We start from the raw sequence: 25,645 nt of genomic DNA, 5'->3' as shown, positions 1-25,645 counted from the left end.
CTGGTCCAAATTTGAACATCAGGCAAATGAGGTGCCGCATGACCGTGCGGGACCGTCAATACCAAGTTCATTTGGCAGAATATTACACACCGACATGGTAAATGCATTACGTTACCACTGCCCCACAATACTGTCAAAATGGGCCGCTAGACCTCGCAACTGGCCGCCACAGGAAGTCCTTCAAAAAGTCGTATCACTTGGAGCATTTCTTACGCCTGTTGGAGTTAAAGGCAGCGAATATCAACATATTGAATGGAGAGTGTGCTTTAACGCCGGGGAGATCGAACTAGTAAATAATCTTAACGAGATTCAAATAAAATTGTATGTTTTCTTGAAAATGGTAAAGAACGATATATAAAAACCACGTAAAAAAGAAGTTTTGTCGTACATATTGAAGAACATAAACATGCAAATAATCATCAGTCCTTGTTTCATGCAAGAAGTTTGTTGCACTGGTTGCATGAGGGACTGGATGCGCTTGTGGGCTAGAGGATGAACAGCAACGTACATGGATAGCAACGATTTCAGAAATGATGAATGAAGGTCATAGGACGATACTTAGACTTCCAAAGATACGACAGGCCCTTATCGCTCGACCTGAACCATTCCGATGGTACAGCATAAGGAGAATGGAGCTGGAGTTTCTGAGTCTAATTGACATGAACAGAGCGGTCGTCTGCATGGATGAGAACGGGGTGTTCGATGAGACAGACTTTATTCAGCAGGCATTACAGAGACGCATGGACGACATTTTGAGGGAGGTTTGCCTGAGAATTATTATGGAAGGGGGTCGAGTTAACAACGTTGATGATGTTTGTATAATAATGTTGGTGTAAAACGTTTCAATTGATCAATTTCTCACTTACTGGGCATGGCTACAACTCATTTAAAAATAGTGGGTACGTTCATCTTTTGAAGTATCAAAGAGATATTTTGAGAATAAGATTATAATTAAAATGAATTTAGGTACTTGTACTTATATGTGTTAAGAAATAGATGTGTATATTCTTAAAGTAGATTGCAAATGTTAGCAATTTTGTTTAGCAAACTGTTTTACAATGTTATAGTTGACATATGTCTATAATTTTTATCAGGAAAAAATTATTTGCGAAAAAAAGATTATTTCGAAACATTCATCGATAACATTTTTTTGTTTATCTCGTTGATAATAAAGTGATATTCTGATATGTAATACTGAATTAAACATACTAATATTGTACTATCGATGCAGCTATCTACATACATGTATTATACTGTCTCTAAAATTGCTTGGACAAGATTATTGTCTAATCCATTCAAACCATGCATGCAGCAGCTGGTGCGAGATTATGTTAAGTTGCAGTAGAATATATCATTGCTAGTGTTTTCTATAAACAAAACACGTGAAGTTACAAGTGTTTTATGCGAATTATAACGGAAATATATTTCTCAATGAAATACGTTTTTATATTTTCACTGACAATAATTAGATAGACACTATTGTATTGGTGTTTTTATGTGGACATAATTAAAACCTGTTTAAGGTATCAGTTGCTTTTGCCGTTAATCTATTGATACCATTTTTTCTCACTTCTTCTAGAAGCACATGTATAGTTGTGTTAGTTTATGTTGTTTACTGCGTCATAACCGAATTGCACAAGTCATGGCTTATTCATTGATTATGTTTTTAATGTTCTCCATCATTCTGTTGACACCGTATTACGTTAATATAAAATGACATGTGTCGTTGAAGCCGCATTTGAGTTAATTTCAACAAAAATGTATATTTTTGTAAATGTGTTGATACATTTTATTTTACAGTCGCCCTCACTTAACTAATGAACATTATAAACATTTGTTGAATAAACATGTTTAGAGGTATTGATAAAACGAGTATATTTATTCAGAGTTCATATAATGATTACCGTAGAGCTTATGTAGCTGCTGCTCTTATTGTTGTCAGGTTACACTTACTGATGAATACATTGTGTATGTTTCTGTAAATGAATTGGTAAATTTAGTTTAACAGTCGCTCTCATTTAACTGATGAACACTATTAACATTTGTTTCGAACTATTAGTTATACAGGTATTGATAACATGTGTACATTCATCCACCGTTAAGATTATGATTTCCGTATTAGAACTGTAGCTTCTGCGCTTAATGCGGTCAGGTTACACTAACTGATGAATACCTTGTGTATGTTTCTGTTAATTTATTGATAAATTAAGTTATGTCCCTATCCATTAACGGATTTATTTACATTACAAATGTGATTACCGAATACTTTATTGCGTGAAGTAGACATAGCAGTGTATTGCTAGATATATACTAAGTATAAAGAAAACACAGATCTTATTTTAAATCCTTTTTAGGAATTATGTGTAAAATCGCGTTAAAGAATTTAACAAACAAGTTACTTGAAATTTTATTATGCAAATTTATATCGCGATCGAAATCCGTGCATCCACGAACTTTCATCTCATGCTAATTAAAGGATTAAATATTAATTATTGTGAACTAACACTTTTAGGTTAAATACATTTATTACTGCTAAACGTTTTACAGTTTTTCATACAAATTAAATAAAAGATACACACAAGTTTAGTATTTAAAAAATGTTCTTTACTATCACCCAATGCTGTAAGACATACATTTGTGCATATATTATTAAAAATGAAATTAACAGTAAAATATTGCAGATTTTGTCTTCATTATTCACCGATTCGTTATGAATAAGTTGTATTTCCACCTGCCGATGGACAGTTTTATGAAATATCTCTACAATATTTTGTGTGTGGTATTGCAGATAATTCCATAACATTTAAAATATAATCGGACTAAATCTCGATCCAGTTTAGTAATATTTAAATGTTTGGTTCTTCTCAATATTTTCTGTACATGTTGAACGATTTTAATGAATGTGCTGAAAGTTTTAGGTCATTATGGATGCTACTGCATAGGTTGGTTAGGGACGTCACTCTCTAAACTAGATTATCATTTAGAAGAGTCTTCATTTAAACGTTTAATTCCATAAAAGGGTCGTCCCTTATTAGCCTGTGCTGTCCGCACACTTCACGCACATTCGTTAATCACAGTTTTTCCAGAACGCTGTTCATTTCATGGTACAATGGGTGTTGACGACCGATACACAATCCGAAATGACCGATGGTGACATTTTAATATTCATTTACTGTGCCCATAGTCGACTTGCAGCAATGAACAATGTTGTGATTTAAGAGTCATTTATAGTGACCATAGTCGACCTGCAGTAAAGAACAATAGTGCCATTATAAGAGTCCTTTACTGTGGCCACAGTCGACTTGCAGTAATGAACAATGATTGCCTGATATATACACTCTATTTATTATGGATGTACATTAAACTTATAAACTATACGTGTAGTCTATTAAGTGCACCATACATCCATATTCGACATTTGCAGATAGAAGACTAGTAACAGTGAATATCATTGTATTCATATTTTAGAATAAAAGTTATGTTATTACTATTTACTTTATATATTTTAGTCCTCCGACGTCTTTCCCGGCTTTGGCCAAAAACTTTATCTTCCATATTCCAGCCTATGACGTGCAGACAATGGAAAAGGGTGTTTCCCGGCTTTGTCATGAACTCCTTTCTGCGGACATCCCCCTACCTCTCATTCAAGGAAGGCATTTTGGCAGTTGCTGGCCTTAGTATGTACATTCAGTATTGGTAAAACTAATAACACAAGAAAAGTGTCAGTTGGTTAACTGATCGCAGTGTTATGGTTGAAATACTGTTAAAACGGGTGAAACACTGAAATGAAATCAAACAAAAAACAATGAAAACTTAAATTCTTTTTTCGCGATGGGTTTCGACGCAATTCAAAGTGCACTATGCCACAGGGACAACAAGGAAGATACACCTCGACGCAAAGAATTTGCGTAATGTCGCGTAATACCGTCTGTCCGACTCACATAACACGAACATGATGTAAACGACATTTTGCTATTTTCAAAAAATGAATGCTAGTACTTAAAACTTAATTCATATGCAATTTTCATAAAATGGAATACGCTATCTACATGAAGTTCATTCACATTAACCACATAAACCCATCTGTCCGACTCATGTTACACGAAAATTATGCAAACGACATTGCGCTATTTTTAATAATTGTACACGGTTAATTGTAAGTTTACGCTAGTCTGGTTCTTAAAACTAAACTCATATGTAATTTGCACGAAATGTGATACGCTATCTACCTGTTAAAGTTCTTTCACGAATACAACATCATTTGGGAAGATGCTTTACGTTAAGGTTAACAAAAATAGCATTCGCATAGCTGTTCGTTAGGTCGCCTAAACACGTCTGCGCGAATTATGTAAGACGAAAATTATGTTAACGATATTTCGCTATTTTCAACAAATGTATTGGTTACCTATAACTTTTCTATTAGGTTAGTTTAGGAAAATATTATACCTTATCTACGTGTAATAGTTCTTTCACGAATGCGGTGCAATGTTAGAAGATGTTGAACGATAAGGTTAACTTCGGTTTTAGCATTCGTTACATAGCTTTTAGTTAGGTCGCCTTAACCCGTCTGTCCGACTCATGTAACACGAAAATTATGTAAACGACATTGCGACGTTTTCAGAAAATGCATACGGTTACTTATAACTGTTCGATTAGGTTATTTTCGGAAAATGTGATAACTTCCTAACGTTCAATTATATAACACACTGTGGGAAGAGGTTTAACGGTAAAGTTAACTTTTTTGTTAGCATTTGTTATGTGAACTGATATATTTGTGATAATCTCTGTACTTGTTTATTTGTGTTTGTTTAATTGGAGGTAGTATTAAGTAAGTCGATCTACATGCAAAATTAAGTACGATCGTGCTTGTAGGTAAACTTATGCTCATAATTATATTAATGATGTTGACTGTAGTTATAGCAGTGATTTCAATGTTATAATTGAGAAATTTAAACTATTTGTTTTCCAACAAAATTTCGCATCAATGGACATATCATATATACTACCAAAGTCACAATCAATCTTATTTATTCATTAAAATTAAGAGCATTGATGATCAATAAAAAATAATTAACTAAAACAGTTCCTTATAATTAATTGTTTAATTCTATGGAATATTGGTGTACTGAGTCTGAAAAACGTAATGGACCAGAACTTGTTTTAGTCGTTCTTTTATAGTCCGTATATTGTGTTCAATATTGAAAACTATCATGTTCATTTTAGTTTTATGTCGGCATTAAATCGGAAACTCCAGTTATTGAACCTTTGCAGGACTATTATTTCGATTTAAATAATAAGTGTCTATTAAAAATGCTGTTATTTTTATACATGTAATTGAATCAGGTTTCATTGAATTTCAATTAATAATTTTTGAAAACGTCAAACTTGGGATTCCAAACATGTTATCTCTGCAATACATGGGTAATTGAAAGCCATTTAAAATAAAAGTATGTATGTTGTTATAATGTATTTAAGCATCGTGATTCAACTAAGGAAGATAAGCTAGTCGACCTAAGTGATGTGAACGATACGCATGCAGTTTTACACTACTATTGGCAACGTACATATGTGTGTTATATGTCGTCTCTTTTTCTTTAGCTCACCTCTAATGTGTATTCAAACCAAATATTTTTTGGATAATGCTCATACTAAATATACGTGTTTGAAATTTTTGTTGGAAGTATTTACGTTGTAAAGTATGTACATAAGAAAAAAATATACTTGGCTGAACGTGGTTCGTTATTGCCTAATTAATTATGTATTTCTTTATTCTACGCCCCTAACAGGAAAAATACAATATTCCTCTGAAACGACACCAAGATGTGGCAATCATCTCAATTTACTTAACCGTTTCGACAAATGCCAACAATGCGCAACAGTCAATCGAGCAAATACCGCGTGCTGTTTGTACATGTGTAGCGTGTTGAATGTTATTCGTCGTGCTTATGCGATTCAGATCGGACGTCAACAATTACTTTTCATTTGCACGATATGATGTGTCATTAAACATTCTTTTGCAGTCATTGTCTTCACCTTTGATACTACGTGTCGTTCGCCACAGATTTAAGCCGTGTGTGATCAAATAAATGCATTAATGAATGAATAAATGGACGAATGAACATGAATCAGAGAATGAATGAAAGAATGAATAAATATATGAATGAATGAATATAAAAACTCCGAATCTAATCAGTGCCAGAAAAAAAGTAATCTTTATTTTTACATCGTAACGTAAGTTAACCTGTAAATATACCTATGTTGGTGGATAGTAACCCTCCGTATGTTGCAAAGTGTAAATAACAAAAAACATTCACGCAGATGTCAACGATATATCGATATTTTTTTTAGTAAATGGTATGTCAGTTGATACTGAGGTTATATTGATCGTAATTATTGCCATTTAAACTTGTAATAAAAACGTATTTTAGTGTGTTAACATAGAAACTGTTTGCTGATTTGATTTATAAAAACTCATTTCAAGTTCAACTTTCGATTTCGTTCATTTAGGATTAATAGGTTTCTTACGTCAAATTAGATTAAATAATTCTTTTAACCATCATTTGTGTTTTAATGTTTTTTGTCTCATTTATAATTTGTGAACAACAACAATCACACGCAAAATCGAACACATATTGTATTTAAATTTAAACAGGGTATTTTCGCGAGCAATCAGTGTTGGATATTGGTTAACAAAACATCAAAATAAGCCGTCCAATGTCTCAACTGTTTTTTATCGCGAGTTCAATAAACGTGTCAGTTGCGTCTTTACTAATAGCTCCCACTCACCACAGTTCGCTAGTTAAATTTTTGCGAGTCAAAAAACAATAGTCTTTTTTACTAACATCAGAGACGTAGATAACAGAGATAGGCAGCTTTGTTCTTGTGATATATCCCGGCTTTCCGAGATCTAACAGGTCACGTGATTTCGCGAGACGTGAAGAAAAATTGAGACGACGCCATTTTGAATCCAAAGCGGATAAAAGCAACAAACAAAAGATCGAATTTAGAGCGAGTACCTTGTTGATATTGATTGAATATGCTATTTTTCAATTGCTGGGTAGTGTTTACACCAGAAAGTTCAGTAACCAAGTGACATCTTCGGAGGTAACGATAAGAATCGTTACAAACATTACTGCATTTTTTCGCTTTTTTTTCAGAGGCGACACAAGTTGATCCAATGTCAGTATATTTGTGACAAATAAAACGAAGAAAATACGCCCTGAATATGATTAAATTTGACATTTTATTAAAGTGCTGATTCGGTTTAATGGCTGCCCATATTTTCATGGTGATATTCTTTTATAATAAAATTAAACCAGATTGTATTTACCCCATTTTGCCGATGCATTTGATTTTCCTTTTAAACTCTTCATAATTGTAGCGAGTAAAACTTCAAATATAAGCTATGGATGACATTATATGTTGTATCATTTTAAAGTGCAGATTGAGTTTTATGGCTGCCCATGTTTTTATTGTGATATTCCTTAAAATAATTTTTTTTTAATTTTACCCTATTTTTTCACATACTTGCTTTAACTTTAGTTGAGCCATTTTGGTTTTCCATAAAAACAACATGCATATTTCGAGTGACATAAGCTAAAAAAAGGGTGCGTTGCATCATATCATAACTGGCATTTAATGCTGATTCTATTGTATTTGTTGCCCATAGTCATAGTGGTATCCCTTTACATAAGAAAATTACACCAGATTGTATTTACTTCATTTTGTGGGTGCATGCTTTAATTCAAAATTTGTTTCCCCCTCTTCATAGTTGTAGCGACTAAAACTTAAAACATGTACTATGGATCATATAATCAATGGTATCATTTTAAAGTGCAGACTGAGTTTTGTGGCTGCCAATATTTTCATCTTGACATATATTCCTTTAAGTAATAAAATAATGCAATTTTTTATTTATCCAGGTTTTTCAGATATTTGAAATGTCGTTTTGATCTTCCGCAAAAACTTGCATATTTTAAGTTACGAAAGGAACAAAACGGGTGCCATGCATCATACCATAACATATATTTTTCAAAAGTGCTAATTGTCAATTATTTAGTTTGTGATATTTCTTTGCATATTTTCTTTGCATTTTGCAGGTGCATGCTTTAAGCCAAAAATTGTTTCTATCCAAACTCTTCATAGTTGTAGCGACTTAAACGTCAAATATGAACTATGGATCGCATCACATATGGTAAAATTTTAAAGTGCCTATTGAGTTTTATGGCAGCCCATATTTTCATTTTGACATCCTTTATAATAATGTAATTATAAAAGTTTAAATATATCGTGCTTTTCAGATATTTGCATTCAGTCCTTTTGATTTTCCGCAAAAACCTTGCATATTTGTAGTGACCAAAGCTAATAAAGGGTGCATTGCATGCTAAAATTACTGATATTTTTCTAAAGTGCTGATTGTACTTAATTTAGCTCCACAGTTTCATAGTGATATTCCTTTGCTTAAGAAAATTACACCAAATTGTATAAACCATATTTTGCAGGTGCATGTTTTAAGCCAAAAAAGTTTCCAGCCAAACTCTTCATAGTTTTACCGACTAAAACTGAAAACATATACTATGGCCTGTATCGTAAACGGTATTATTTAAACATGCAGATTTATTTGTATGGCTGCCCAATTTAGCATTCTGACATTCCTTAAAATAATGAAATTATGCAAGTTTTAATTTATCCAGTTGTTCAGATATTTACATTCAGCTGTTTTGATTTTCCCCAAAAAACATGCATGTTTTGAGTTACAAAAAAGTTAAAAAGAATACATTGCATCATATCATTACTTACATTTTATAAAGTGCTGATTGAACTTTACTTAGTCCAACAATTTCAAAGTGGTATTCGTTTGCAAAAGACAATTACACCAGATTTTAGTTTCCCCGTTTCGTAAGTGCATGCTTATAGCTTATTTTGTTTTCCATCAAACATCTCATTGTTGTAGCGACTAAGACTAAAAACATTAAGCATGGATTGTATCATAAATATTATTATTTTAAAGTGATTAAGTTTTATGATTTCCAATATGTTTATAATATTGTTCCTTGAAACAATCAAATTATTACTGTTTTATTTAACCCCATTTTTCACACACTTGCTATCAGCCATTTTGACTTTCAAAAAAACCTTCCATATTTTGATTGATTAAAGCTATACAAATGTTGCGTTGAATCATCTTAACTTTTGTTCTAATGTGTGGATTTTATTGTATTTGCTTAGTGAAATTCCTTAACATAAGAAAAGTACTATAAACGTTTTATGCTTCCCATATATATGTGGGGAGCATGTAGTTGCCAGTTTGGGGTTCCTTACTTACTTCCGTCACACTTTTGTAACAGGTTTTCAAAGCGCCTTCAATGTTTTTTCCGATCTCTTACATATTTGGCATGTACGTACCTTGCATGGACCTCTACCTTTCGATGAGGCTTGAAGTCACTGGGATCAATGTTAAGGGCAACGAGGCTAAAAATAGAATTTTCGGTAACACTTTTGTTACAGTTTGTCATAGCCCCTTAAATATTTTACCGATCACTTACATATTTGGCATGTGGGTACCTTGCATAGCCCTCTACCTTTTGATGAGGTTTGATGTCACTGGGGTCAGGGTCAATGTAATCGAGGCTAATAATAGATTTTCTCAAGGTCACACTTTGGTTACAGTTTCTCATAGCGCCAACAATATTTGATCGATCTCTTATATATTTGGGATGTAGGTACCTTGCATCGACCTCTACCTTTTTGATGAGGTTCGATGCCACTAGGGTCAAGGTCAAGGTCACTGAGGCTAATTATAAAATTCTCAAGGTAACACTTTTTCCACACAATTAAACCATATATCTACAAAGCATCATTGGGGAGCATCCATCAGTTTTACTGATATCCTTGTTTTATCATAATTTGCAGATGCATGAATAAGGGAAAATGGCAATATAACCGAAAGACTGTGTTAATTTTGCTCTTTTTTTATAAATAATTATATCTCAAAATGATTGAAATTATACAAAAATGAATACAATAATAGATGTGTTACAAAGAAATGGATTCCGGCTGGCAATAAAAGGAGGGAGATTATAGGAGATTCCAGTTAACAAAGGTTATCATTATGGCTAGTGTTTCAATGGAATTTATAGCTCAAATTCAACCTGTGCATGTTATTTACAATAAAGTATTTAAGTATAATATGATAATGGTTAAATGCCTCATAAGTATTGATTTCTTTAACAATAACAACGTAGCATATCTCAATAATGAAAATTATCTGGAATCAATTTAAGTACACACAGAGAAGGATTCCTTTCCGGCATCTCACATTTCCCAAATATCCATAAAAGCCACCCAAGAAAGATGTCAACTTGACACCAGTTACTAATGTTGCTTTATTCCATACATAACTGCCAATTTTGTCATCTAGTTTATGGCTATATAGGTTTTGCAATATGCTATTTAGTGGATATACATGCATCTCAAATTGATTATGGCAGTCACAGTATGGTAGCAGATAAGAGATTATCCCTTCCTAATTAAATCATTTTTTTATAATAAACATTTATACTTCAACTTCATTTGCAATATTACTTTGTGTAAATCAGTGTTAATTGCTGTAAGTAAATTAGTTTAAAGAATTGTTTTATGTCCCCGGATCGAATAATCGGTGGTATATTGTTTTTGGCCTGTCTGTCATTGTATATGTGTGTGTGTATGCGCGTGTGCGTGTGTGTGTGTTAAAAACTTTAACCAAAACTTTAACCTCGAACATAACTTTTGCAATATTGAAGATAGCAACTTGATATTTGATATGCATGTATATTTCATGAAGCCGCAAATACTTAGTGGTGAAAGGTCAAGGTCAAGGTCAGTCTTCAAGGTCAAAGGTAAAAAATGCGGCGCATTAGGGGGCATTGTGTTTCTGACAAACACATCTCTTGTTATTCTTTGTAGTTAAAACCGTTGAAGATAGTGCTTAATTAAAAAGTGCAACAAAAACTGGAACGCGAAAGCGTGTTTTAGAAATGTTGATAAGCGTGTTAGCTACCGTCGCAACCGATAAACAGTTACGCGCTTAGACTTTTCTCGCCAAAACCACGCGACGTTCGAGAGTGTGCCGATATTTCGTGAGCTGCCTTTCTCTGTTATCTACGTCTCTGCTTATGTTTATCCTTTATTGTCATAGTATCGGCCCTCCTCATAGTATCGTTCCTTAAACGAAAAACTCTCAAACAGAAGTTTTTATTTATTTGATGGTTATCCATGACTATTACGACGATCATTTTCATGATTTCCGGTGCTCATAGGAAAGAAGGTCATGTTTATTCCATGGTGATGCTATGGTTTGTAAATACGTAACACAAAATTATGTTATTTGTAGTAGCTTTATCGAATGTTTAATACGCCGCTTATTTTGTATGGAATGAGTGATGTATTGGACGTCATCATTGATGACGTTCATTCGAACGAATGATAAAGGGGGCTAAGTTTCGTTAAGTTGAGGCATATAGCCGCGATTTGAGCGCCTTGAAAACTGGCCGAACACGTTTGCTGAAATTTGACATGTATATGGACAAGAATGCGATCTACCTGTTGGCATAGGCGTTATACCTGGCAAAAATCAAGTTTTCGAGTATTTTGTGTTTAAATACTTTTATGGGAAAGGGCACGCGCACAGATAAACATTGTGACGTCACTTCACAAACAGCGTTAGACATCCGCCATCTTGTAACGCGACAAAGAAACTCAGTGTTATTAATTCAATAAACACAGAAAATATGATTGTGTTTAATTATCATTATTGACATTAATACAAATGTCTATATTTTGTGCAGCGGATGTTTATTCAGACGGATACGACAGAATTACGTAAGTATCATTGTGTACTTTACAGTAGATTTTACTACGGAAGAAATTTATTATATCTTACTCAGTCACTGACAAAATGAGCTTGACACATAAACAACAACCGGATCGGATTTACATCCACATAATATTGTGCGAATCCGATGCAATTCAAATTACTAATGTTTGATAACGTTTGATGAATTCGTTATATCAATATGCATTAACTTTCAAGGGGAATAATTATAATTGAAATGTGCGATTCAATGACAGTGTTATATTGGGATAATTAGTCGTTTAGCCGTAACAGATAAGTATTTAGTTTGTTGTGTTTCATTTTCAACATAGTTTTACCGTTTTTTCCTAAAAGTAAAACAGTTCAGTCGTCATTATATCTTGAATTTTAAATATTGAAATACATGTCGGATATTTCATATTTTCGGACGTTGCTACGTAAGCTAGTTGTCAACATAATTATTAAGATACATATTTACCTTTTACCATACAGTTGTGCAGCTGTTGTCTACTTAATGACGCGCTGTTTAATGTCTATAATGTTGTTCTGCCCGTGATGATAATAAGTCTTTAAATCAACAAACCCCAGCAATGTCAATGGTCTGTCAACATTAGAAAAATATTAGCTAAAGAAACTTAAGCGTACAATTTATATGGTATTGACATACCTGTACTCTGAAGCCAACTCTGTATCGAAAGTCAACCAGAGTCGTAACATATTTATGTCACGCTATAAATCAAAGAATACTCATTTTCTTGGATACATTTCTACATATATTGGTGAATGAATATAAATTACTGCATCAAGGAATATTTTAAGGTTTAAATGTTTCAAATGCATTTAACAATAGATGAAAATAACTCTCATCAGTCTGAAATTCACAATTTTGAAGCCATTGTCGCTTTGTCCAAGACTAGTTTTCATTTGGATACTGTTGGATCATCCTTGACATCTTTTGCTGATATTGTAAACATTACCTTTGTTTTCTGAAATCTATTATTTGTGATTAACAACATACGTCTGGTGGATTATAAAACTGATTTCAGTGTGAATCAGGTAGTTTTAAATATTTACTTTGAGTTTGTATTTACACTACAATTTGTTAACAACACAAGCCAGAATATTCTAAAATACCGGGAAATGTCATTCTGAATTTGAAAACACTTGAGCACATGGTATACAAATATACAAATACAAATTTTATTTTAAGTCAGTTTGTACATAACAAGTATAACATTAACATCTACATTTTCACAACAATAACACGTATACTGAAAGCGCTTGGACAAAGCGGAAAGAATCCGGGTATTTCGGACCAGGGTATTTCCGGGACAGATTTACTCAATATGCAAAGGAAAAATATGATATGCCTAATCGACAATTTCAATTGGGTTTCGGAACGCATGGTTTTATTTTTCTATGCGTAATCGGCAATTTTACATTGGGTATTTACACAAATGCGCACCTAATTTGTAGCTCTGTTACAGTAATCTGTGAAACAACGTCATTAATAAAACAAAAAAATATGTTTGACCACAACGGTGGCTAATAATGTTTAGGAAAAATTACAAACAATATAGATTTATCTATAACATAACATGTTAGAATTTTATCATGCATTTATAATCACTCATAATGAGATTTCAATATACAGTTACATGCATAGACAGTTTTTTTAAGCCAGTGCCTTTTCAATTCAGAAAATAAGCAAGATAAACCATAAAATTGGGAAAAATAGATAGTAAACCATAAAATGGAGAAAAATGAGGCATTATTAATATGATTATAAATAACAGAATCACAATAATATTGTTTTTAAGTGCATGATTTAGTGCATTTTTAAATTTATATTATAAAATGCTGCTTGAATTTCTTTTTACCTTTCATATGTAAAAAAAAAAATATTATCTGCTAGTGCAGAATATGACTGGTCATTTCGTAGCAAAAATGAAGAAAATAAGTGCATTAAATAAATGAATTAATATTTTTGTATCTGGAATAGTTGTATTTTAAATCGATCCTCCACCCTATTATGGCCGAATAAGGGCTAAATTGCTTTCCAACTTGAAATGAAAAGGCATATTGGTTGATCGTGTAGCGTTTATGTGCAAAATTTAAGGGCCAATTGATAAAGCTTGTTGATGCCAAAACAGGTAATAATAATAATTTATTATCAGGTACATGTACACAAGCAAATAAGTATATTTAACCCTTTCAGTGCGGTAACCGAATTTTAAAGGCCTTTGAAAACAGTTTGGATCCAGATGAGACGCCACACAACGTGGCGTCTCATCAGGATCCAAACTGTTTGCTATTCTGATAGTATTCTTTGATAAAAAATCGAAGAAAATGCTAATTTTAGAAATTCAGCAGACGACATTTTAGCAGACGACAAATTTCCCAGCATGCAAAGGGTTAAGATGCTTAAGGTGTGGAAGACTCATAATCAGGTTTGGTGTCCCTCAAACCCTAAGCGTCTTGTTATTTCTTATGCAGTTTGTATAGATAGTGCCACATCCTGACACGTAAAGCTTGTGCTTTGTTGGCAGCGTTAGTTGGCTGTTAACAGGTTCATTGTTGTTATCTCCACCATCAGTCTGTCCGTCTGTCCTAGCCACTATCTCTTACACCATAAGCACTAGAACCATGAAACTTAAACACATGGTAGCTATGAGCATTATGTGCGACCCTGCACTATTTGGAATTTTGATCTGACCCCTGACCTCGCAAACCAAATAATGTTTCTTTAAAAAAATCTATGGCGGTAAAAAGTTAATGTGCAACGTCGCGGAAAATATTATACTTGACGACGTCATACAATGATGCGACTTAACAATTTAAGATTTAAAATTAAATCACATTAATGATTTAACAATGAGTTTTGATAATATAAATGCCATTGAACAGAAAATTGACATAAATGTGACCATATATTAATATTTGTACAAAATAGCCGACAACAACCGATTAAGTGTTAAAATTCCCGGGTACATTTTAGTATATTTACCGTACCCAGGGTACGAGCCTTACTAACTGTATTATTATTATATCTCACCGACTACAAGGTACCTTTACCTTGTTGCGTTTATCAACCTGGAATTTATGTAAAATCCGGCTTTCTTTACTTTTATTTTTCATTCATTTGATTAAGCAATTGTTGACGTATCTCGTGGAACATTATTTGAATCTTGGGATTTTAATGGCGACAAGCTGTAAGTGTCAATTTATTTTAAAAACAAATCTAAGATTTTAAGTTTTGTGTGTTTGTCATGCATAATTCAGTGTTTTCCAAAAAAAATTGAGTAGCCAGTTATATGGCCAGCAACAATGCAGTAAAACTAAAGCATTTGTGACATTTTACTTGATATACTTGGGGAAAGTAGTTGGCGTCTAGAGTAAATGTAACCGGCGAAATGGCCCGCTGCCGGTCTTACAGAGAACACTGATAATGGTAAACTAAATAAAAAAAACTCGCTGCGACTGGATTACGGGTTTGTAAAATTGTTTTTTGGGTCATAATATGGTTAGCATTCAATACAAATGTTATTATAAAGTATTGTGGTTTAAAATTCATTTTGAGAATAGGATGGAAGAACAGAAAATGAAAGGGTATACAGGGATGAAAATTAGTGGTTTCCCGTGAGCCCAGGACAAGTAGTTTTGGCCTGGGCAACTCAATTTCCAAAGTTGATAGTCCGGCCGGGCAACTTGTTTTTTTTTTAAAGCTTAAAACAATTCAGTGCAATAAAAATTGAATAACAATTGACCACCATGGATCAATACTAGTTAAATAACATTCATTATTTAGGAATAGGAAATAATTAAATTCAGGCTCATAATAAAACATCAAACATTGAGTAGTGCAATGTCAGCAAATTTATTTAATTATCTATTATTTTATTAAAAGAAAGTATAATATACACATGTACATATTTCTGGGCTCGTTATTCTTTATCTGGGCAACCAAAATACTAAAGATGGTTGCCAGTGCAGGCAACCAATAGTAATAAGTTAGTTTTAATCAATGAAATATCATTGTAACTTTATTGTTATAAGCATTGCATTAAAGTTGTGATTGAGGTAAGCTTGTTGTTAATAATATAGTATATTTACTTTTTAGCTCGACTATTATATATGAAATATATAAAGTGGAGCTATCCTACTCACCCCGGCATTGGCGTTAGCGTGCAAATGTTATAGTTTGCGTACCACCCCAAATATTTCCTATGTCCCTTGACATATTGCTTCCATATTTTGCATATTTCTTAACCAACATGACCCCAACCTAAATACAAGAGCAGACAACTGTATCACTTGCATTTTATAAGAATTATGACACTTTTTCCATGTAGAATATGCATATTATTGATAACTCTACAATGTTCGAAATTCGCACTAGCCCGGAGCTAGTTGATCTTGTTTCGGGCTACTGAATTTCAATGGGTACTAGCCCGATTGGGCTATTGATTTTTCGAACTTTTGAAATTAAAAATGCTCAAAAATATTATTTTCATCCATCGTTTGAACCATACCTTAGAGGGTTTATTTAGCTTCGTATCGCGTTTCCTCACCCTTCCGATTATGTTGACATGACGAGAGTTTGAATGACAATTTTTTTTTGATACCGTGCAAATAAAATGCGGATCTACCCAGGTTGTTCAATTTGCTGTACTTTCAGAAAACCATACAAGTCTACAAATGTTTTAAATGTCCGCCATCTTGGATTTGTAATGATCTATTGACGAATTAACGCATTGCAATATCATATTTTAATAGAATATGTCAACCAAATTATATATTGATAGCGTAGTTGCTTGGTTACTTTTTACTGGTTTTCAGTTTTGGCAGTCAAACGTTATGCATATTTTATTTCACGTGCAAGGACTTACATTGATTGTTTTTGGACAGTTGTTTCCGGATACGGTATTATCTGTCGATTTTAATTTATTTTCGACATTCTTGATAAAAAAATATCTAGAATGATGAATACACATGCGATGTTACGGATGGTCTGGTTGATAATTTTTCACATTGTACTCACCAGAATTGGACCTAGAAAGACTATAAAAAAAAACAGTAAGCTAGGGGGAGGAGACACTGCCCTCTATTCGCTTTATCATACGGCCTAAGACTTTCGGCTAAATGTTTCGGATTTCAAATTTGGGACAATTGACATCTAAAATTATTTACAGACTGGATATAAACCTTTGCATCTTGACTGCATGTAAGGTATTGATTGACGAATATCGTCATACATAAATATTATAATCGTATTGTGTCATTGAAAATGAAATATTATAATAACATTTCCAGTTAATTGGGATCAACTGTTAGTTGCAATCCTCATCAATTACACCCTACCTGCAATAAAATCTACCCAGAACCGCAAAAATATAAACTTATTTTAAAAACTTGTGATAAACAGTTCGGGTTAGTAAACTTTGGTTCGGGCTAGTGAAAAATTCCATCTGGTAGCCCGAACGGGCTAGTGGTTTCAAATGTGAAATTCGCACACTGACTCTTTGTTAAAGTGTGCGTACCACCCCAAATATTTCCTATATCCCTTGATATATTGCTTTCATATCTTGAATAATGTTAACGTGCATATTTTGTATTAACCTCTTGTTATTGTAGTGTACATATTTTTCGGATTTCGGACAGCCCATTCATTGAGTATTATTGTTGTGGTTTTGTGAGTACTCTTCATGTAAAATACTGGTGTTTAGATGTTCATTTTTAGTCGTATATATAACAGGATTCAATACCTATACCTTAGTGAAAATGGCATCGGAAGAACATTTGTTCATTGTACTAGATAAAAGTAAACATTATATCTATCCATCTTATTGTTTATTGCAGTTTCAGTAATATTCTGTCTAAAAATGATTTCAACATGATATAATTATAAATCATGGCTAGGAAATGTGTATATATGAAGCAAAAATTAAAAATAGATGGTTCATTTTTTCCCATTTACATGTATGTATATTTATCTATGTATACATCTTTTGTTGTAAACAGTTATGCGACATGTCGGGAAACGCCCAGGACAAATATATCGACGTAATGATTTTTTCACTTATGTGGGTGTATGTTGGCTCCACTTCACACGATACAGTCATTGTAGTTTAATTGAAAAATGCATCTTACAATGTGAGATGAGTTCTGGGTTCAAGCCCCAGCAGTGGCCTATCAAGTGTGAAATACGGAGCCATTATGATTAAATATACACAGTTATCTTTTTAAACAATACAATTAAATATAAGGAATAATGTTAAAGGGGAATTGCTGCTTAGCTATTTTTGACATTGAATAACAGGGTTTATATACACCCCAAGGATAAATGCTTCTAAATTTGTAAAAAAAACAAAAAACAAGTCGAAGTGTGCAGAATATTAAACATTTGTTACTTTCTGATGTCTAAAAGTCATCAAATGCCACTTGAAGTTTACTTTTTTTTTGTACAAAATAACCCATTTTGTGCTGTCCATTATCGGTTAATGTTTTACGCTGTCAGGTCCAGAAGCGCTCATTCTGTAGCATGTTTGGACCATAATGTATAATGCGACCAAGTTTCAGCAGATTCAGCCCAGTGGTTCTGATTTTATACGCTGTGCCTAGCTTTTATTGAGTATAAGTACTATTACTCACTGATTTATGCATATGAGCTTGGCTGTTTTCGAACAAAACCTGAGGTTTTGTCATAGCAAGCTCATTGTGTCATGAAGTGTCTTTTCGCCATCCGGCGTCCGCCATGCTAAAACCTTAACATGAACCCATTGTACCCACATATTTTTTCGTACCCATTTTTTTCGTACCCAAATATTTTTCGTAATCAAATGTTTTTCGTACCCAAATTTTTTTTGTACCCATTTTTTTCCTACCAAATTTTTTTTTCGTACCCATTTTTTTCGTACCCAAATTTGTTCGTACCCAATTTTTTTTTTCGTACCCATTTATTTCATACCCAAATTTTTTTCGTACCCAATTTTTTTTCGTACCCACATGTTTTCGTACCCAAATTTTTTTTCATACCCTTTTTTTTGTACCCAAACTTTTTCGTACCCACTCTTTTTCGTACCCACTCTTTTTTTTTAACCCAAAATTTTTCGTACCCAATTTTTTTCGTACCCAAATTTTTTTCGTTCCCATTTTTTTACTACCCAAATTTTTCGTACCCAAATTTTTTCATACCCAATTATTTTTTGGTTCCCATTTTTTTCGTACCCAATTTTTTTTCGTATCCAAACGTTTTCGTACCCACATTTGTATATTCTTACCCATTTATTTTTTTCGTACCCAAATGTTTTTCGTACCCAATTTTTTGGTCGAAATAATAGGTTTTCAATTTGATTTGATCTCCCCACTCATTCCATCCCGCGAAACCCTTAAGGTGTCGCAACTCTGGTACGTAACACAAAATTATGTTATTTGTAGTAGCTTTATCGAATGTTTAATACGCCGCTTATTTTGTATGGAATGAGTGATGTATTGGACGTCATCATTGATGACGTTCATTCGAACGAATGATAAAGGGGGCTAAGTTTCGTTAAGTTGAGGCATATAGCCGCGATTTGAGCGCCTTGAAAACTGGCCGAACACGTTTGCTGAAATTTGACATGTATATGGACAAGAATGCGATCTACCTGTTGGCATAGGCGTTATACCTGGCAAAAATCAAGTTTTCGAGTATTTTGTGTTTAAATACTTTTATGGGAAAGGGCACGCGCACAGATAAACATTGTGACGTCACTTCACAAACAGCGTTAGACATCCGCCATCTTGTAACGCGACAAAGAAACTCAGTGTTATTAATTCAATAAACACAGAAAATATGATTGTGTTTAATTATCATTATTGACATTAATACAAATGTCTATATTTTGTGCAGCGGATGTTTATTCAGACGGATACGACAGAATTACGTAAGTATCATTGTGTACTTTACAGTAGATTTTACTACGGAAGAAATTTATTATATCTTACTCAGTCACTGACAAAATGAGCTTGACACATAAACAACAACCGGATCGGATTTACATCCACATAATATTGTGCGAATCCGATGCAATTCAAATTACTAATGTTTGATAACGTTTGATGAATTCGTTATATCAATATGCATTAACTTTCAAGGGGAATAATTATAATTGAAATGTGCGATTCAATGACAGTGTTATATTGGGATAATTAGTCGTTTAGCCGTAACAGATAAGTATTTAGTTTGTTGTGTTTCATTTTCAACATAGTTTTACCGTTTTTTCCTAAAAGTAAAACAGTTCAGTCGTCATTATATCTTGAATTTTAAATATTGAAATACATGTCGGATATTTCATATTTTCGGACGTTGCTACGTAAGCTAGTTGTCAACATAATTATTAAGATACATATTTACCTTTTACCATACAGTTGTGCAGCTGTTGTCTACTTAATGACGCGCTGTTTAATGTCTATAATGTTGTTCTGCCCGTGATGATAATAAGTCTTTAAATCAACAAACCCCAGCAATGTCAATGGTCTGTCAACATTAGAAAAATATTAGCTAAAGAAACTTAAGCGTACAATTTATATGGTATTGACATACCTGTACTCTGAAGCCAACTCTGTATCGAAAGTCAACCAGAGTCGTAACATATTTATGTCACGCTATAAATCAAAGAATACTCATTTTCTTGGATACATTTCTACATATATTGGTGAATGAATATAAATTACTGCATCAAGGAATATTTTAAGGTTTAAATGTTTCAAATGCATTTAACAATAGATGAAAATAACTCTCATCAGTCTGAAATTCACAATTTTGAAGCCATTGTCGCTTTGTCCAAGACTAGTTTTCATTTGGATACTGTTGGATCATCCTTGACATCTTTTGCTGATATTGTAAACATTACCTTTGTTTTCTGAAATCTATTATTTGTGATTAACAACATACGTCTGGTGGATTATAAAACTGATTTCAGTGTGAATCAGGTAGTTTTAAATATTTACTTTGAGTTTGTATTTACACTACAATTTGTTAACAACACAAGCCAGAATATTCTAAAATACCGGGAAATGTCATTCTGAATTTGAAAACACTTGAGCACATGGTATACAAATATACAAATACAAATTTTATTTTAAGTCAGTTTGTACATAACAAGTATAACATTAACATCTACATTTTCACAACAATAACACGTATACTGAAAGCGCTTGGACAAAGCGGAAAGAATCCGGGTATTTCGGACCAGGGTATTTCCGGGACAGATTTACTCAATATGCAAAGGAAAAATATGATATGCCTAATCGACAATTTCAATTGGGTTTCGGAACGCATGGTTTTATTTTTCTATGCGTAATCGGCAATTTTACATTGGGTATTTACACAAATGCGCACCTAATTTGTAGCTCTGTTACAGTAATCTGTGAAACAACGTCATTAATAAAACAAAAAAATATGTTTGACCACAACGGTGGCTAATAATGTTTAGGAAAAATTACAAACAATATAGATTTATCTATAACATAACATGTTAGAATTTTATCATGCATTTATAATCACTCATAATGAGATTTCAATATACAGTTACATGCATAGACAGTTTTTTTAAGCCAGTGCCTTTTCAATTCAGAAAATAAGCAAGATAAACCATAAAATTGGGAAAAATAGATAGTAAACCATAAAATGGAGAAAAATGAGGCATTATTAATATGATTATAAATAACAGAATCACAATAATATTGTTTTTAAGTGCATGATTTAGTGCATTTTTAAATTTATATTATAAAATGCTGCTTGAATTTCTTTTTACCTTTCATATGTAAAAAAAAAAATATTATCTGCTAGTGCAAAATATGACTGGTCATTTCGTAGCAAAAATGAAGAAAATAAGTGCATTAAATAAATGAATTAATATTTTTGTATCTGGAATAGTTGTATTTTAAATCGATCCTCCACCCTATTATGGCCGAATAAGGGCTAAATTGCTTTCCAACTTGAAATGAAAAGGCATATTGGTTGATCGTGTAGCGTTTATGTGCAAAATTTAAGGGCCAATTGATAAAGCTTGTTGATGCCAAAACAGGTAATAATAATAATTTATTATCAGGTACATGTACACAAGCAAATAAGTATATTTAACCCTTTCAGTGCGGTAACCGAATTTTAAAGGCCTTTGAAAACAGTTTGGATCCAGATGAGACGCCACACAACGTGGCGTCTCATCAGGATCCAAACTGTTTGCTATTCTGATAGTATTCTTTGATAAAAAATCGAAGAAAATGCTAATTTTAGAAATTCAGCAGACGACATTTTAGCAGACGACAAATTTCCCAGCATGCAAAGGGTTAAGATGCTTAAGGTGTGGAAGACTCATAATCAGGTTTGGTGTCCCTCAAACCCTAAGCGTCTTGTTATTTCTTATGCAGTTTGTATAGATAGTGCCACATCCTGACACGTAAAGCTTGTGCTTTGTTGGCAGCGTTAGTTGGCTGTTAACAGGTTCATTGTTGTTATCTCCACCATCAGTCTGTCCGTCTGTCCTAGCCACTATCTCTTACACCATAAGCACTAGAACCATGAAACTTAAACACATGGTAGCTATGAGCATTATGTGCGACCCTGCACTATTTGGAATTTTGATCTGACCCCTGACCTCGCAAACCAAATAATGTTTCTTTAAAAAAATCTATGGCGGTAAAAAGTTAATGTGCAACGTCGCGGAAAATATTATACTTGACGACGTCATACAATGATGCGACTTAACAATTTAAGATTTAAAATTAAATCACATTAATGATTTAACAATGAGTTTTGATAATATAAATGCCATTGAACAGAAAATTGACATAAATGTGACCATATATTAATATTTGTACAAAATAGCCGACAACAACCGATTAAGTGTTAAAATTCCCGGGTACATTTTAGTATATTTACCGTACCCAGGGTACGAGCCTTACTAACTGTATTATTATTATATCTCACCGACTACAAGGTACCTTTACCTTGTTGCGTTTATCAACCTGGAATTTATGTAAAATCCGGCTTTCTTTACTTTTATTTTTCATTCATTTGATTAAGCAATTGTTGACGTATCTCGTGGAACATTATTTGAATCTTGGGATTTTAATGGCGACAAGCTGTAAGTGTCAATTTATTTTAAAAACAAATCTAAGATTTTAAGTTTTGTGTGTTTGTCATGCATAATTCAGTGTTTTCCAAAAAAAATTGAGTAGCCAGTTATATGGCCAGCAACAATGCAGTAAAACTAAAGCATTTGTGACATTTTACTTGATATACTTGGGGAAAGTAGTTGGCGTCTAGAGTAAATGTAACCGGCGAAATGGCCCGCTGCCGGTCTTACAGAGAACACTGATAATGGTAAACTAAATAAAAAAAACTCGCTGCGACTGGATTACGGGTTTGTAAAATTGTTTTTTGGGTCATAATATGGTTAGCATTCAATACAAATGTTATTATAAAGTATTGTGGTTTAAAATTCATTTTGAGAATAGGATGGAAGAACAGAAAATGAAAGGGTATACAGGGATGAAAATTAGTGGTTTCCCGTGAGCCCAGGACAAGTAGTTTTGGCCTGGGCAACTCAATTTCCAAAGTTGATAGTCCGGCCGGGCAACTTGTTTTTTTTTTAAAGCTTAAAACAATTCAGTGCAATAAAAATTGAATAACAATTGACCACCATGGATCAATACTAGTTAAATAACATTCATTATTTAGGAATAGGAAATAATTAAATTCAGGCTCATAATAAAACATCAAACATTGAGTAGTGCAATGTCAGCAAATTTATTTAATTATCTATTATTTTATTAAAAGAAAGTATAATATACACATGTACATATTTCTGGGCTCGTTATTCTTTATCTGGGCAACCAAAATACTAAAGATGGTTGCCAGTGCAGGCAACCAATAGTAATAAGTTAGTTTTAATCAATGAAATATCATTGTAACTTTATTGTTATAAGCATTGCATTAAAGTTGTGATTGAGGTAAGCTTGTTGTTAATAATATAGTATATTTACTTTTTAGCTCGACTATTATATATGAAATATATAAAGTGGAGCTATCCTACTCACCCCGGCATTGGCGTTAGCGTGCAAATGTTATAGTTTGCGTACCACCCCAAATATTTCCTATGTCCCTTGACATATTGCTTCCATATTTTGCATATTTCTTAACCAACATGACCCCAACCTAAATACAAGAGCAGACAACTGTATCACTTGCATTTTATAAGAATTATGACACTTTTTCCATGTAGAATATGCATATTATTGATAACTCTACAATGTTCGAAATTCGCACTAGCCCGGAGCTAGTTGATCTTGTTTCGGGCTACTGAATTTCAATGGGTACTAGCCCGATTGGGCTATTGATTTTTCGAACTTTTGAAATTAAAAATGCTCAAAAATATTATTTTCATCCATCGTTTGAACCATACCTTAGAGGGTTTATTTAGCTTCGTATCGCGTTTCCTCACCCTTCCGATTATGTTGACATGACGAGAGTTTGAATGACAATTTTTTTTTGATACCGTGCAAATAAAATGCGGATCTACCCAGGTTGTTCAATTTGCTGTACTTTCAGAAAACCATACAAGTCTACAAATGTTTTAAATGTCCGCCATCTTGGATTTGTAATGATCTATTGACGAATTAACGCATTGCAATATCATATTTTAATAGAATATGTCAACCAAATTATATATTGATAGCGTAGTTGCTTGGTTACTTTTTACTGGTTTTCAGTTTTGGCAGTCAAACGTTATGCATATTTTATTTCACGTGCAAGGACTTACATTGATTGTTTTTGGACAGTTGTTTCCGGATACGGTATTATCTGTCGATTTTAATTTATTTTCGACATTCTTGATAAAAAAATATCTAGAATGATGAATACACATGCGATGTTACGGATGGTCTGGTTGATAATTTTTCACATTGTACTCACCAGAATTGGACCTAGAAAGACTATAAAAAAAAACAGTAAGCTAGGGGGAGGAGACACTGCCCTCTATTCGCTTTATCATACGGCCTAAGACTTTCGGCTAAATGTTTCGGATTTCAAATTTGGGACAATTGACATCTAAAATTATTTACAGACTGGATATAAACCTTTGCATCTTGACTGCATGTAAGGTATTGATTGACGAATATCGTCATACATAAATATTATAATCGTATTGTGTCATTGAAAATGAAATATTATAATAACATTTCCAGTTAATTGGGATCAACTGTTAGTTGCAATCCTCATCAATTACACCCTACCTGCAATAAAATCTACCCAGAACCGCAAAAATATAAACTTATTTTAAAAACTTGTGATAAACAGTTCGGGTTAGTAAACTTTGGTTCGGGCTAGTGAAAAATTCCATCTGGTAGCCCGAACGGGCTAGTGGTTTCAAATGTGAAATTCGCACACTGACTCTTTGTTAAAGTGTGCGTACCACCCCAAATATTTCCTATATCCCTTGATATATTGCTTTCATATCTTGAATAATGTTAACGTGCATATTTTGTATTAACCTCTTGTTATTGTAGTGTACATATTTTTCGGATTTCGGACAGCCCATTCATTGAGTATTATTGTTGTGGTTTTGTGAGTACTCTTCATGTAAAATACTGGTGTTTAGATGTTCATTTTTAGTCGTATATATAACAGGATTCAATACCTATACCTTAGTGAAAATGGCATCGGAAGAACATTTGTTCATTGTACTAGATAAAAGTAAACATTATATCTATCCATCTTATTGTTTATTGCAGTTTCAGTAATATTCT

The 25,645-nt window shown here is 33.1% G+C and overlaps 1 protein-coding gene across 2 annotated transcripts in view; it reads left to right on the top strand.

Annotated features, from left to right (window-relative positions):
* LOC127869459 (uncharacterized) overlaps positions 1 to 25,645 on the top strand; it is a 48,315-nt gene that overhangs the window by 2,394 nt on the left and 20,276 nt on the right. The window contains exon 2 of one of the 2 annotated variants that reach the window (XM_052412065.1): positions 3,563 to 3,677. In XM_052412065.1, coding sequence (XP_052268025.1) covers positions 3,566 to 3,677 — 112 coding nt within the window. In that variant the 5' untranslated portion in view covers positions 3,563 to 3,565. Of the gene's footprint in view, positions 1 to 3,509; positions 3,678 to 25,645 lie in introns of both variants that reach the window. The other variant, XM_052412064.1, reaches the window with a different exon arrangement.

The sequence above is a fragment of the Dreissena polymorpha genome, chromosome 2, assembly GCF_020536995.1.
Source record: "Dreissena polymorpha isolate Duluth1 chromosome 2, UMN_Dpol_1.0, whole genome shotgun sequence".
NCBI classification, from domain to species: Eukaryota; Metazoa; Mollusca; class Bivalvia; order Myida; family Dreissenidae; genus Dreissena; species Dreissena polymorpha.
The sequence above is the reverse complement of the archived record's forward strand: the minus strand, read 5'-3'. Positions and strand labels throughout refer to the sequence as shown.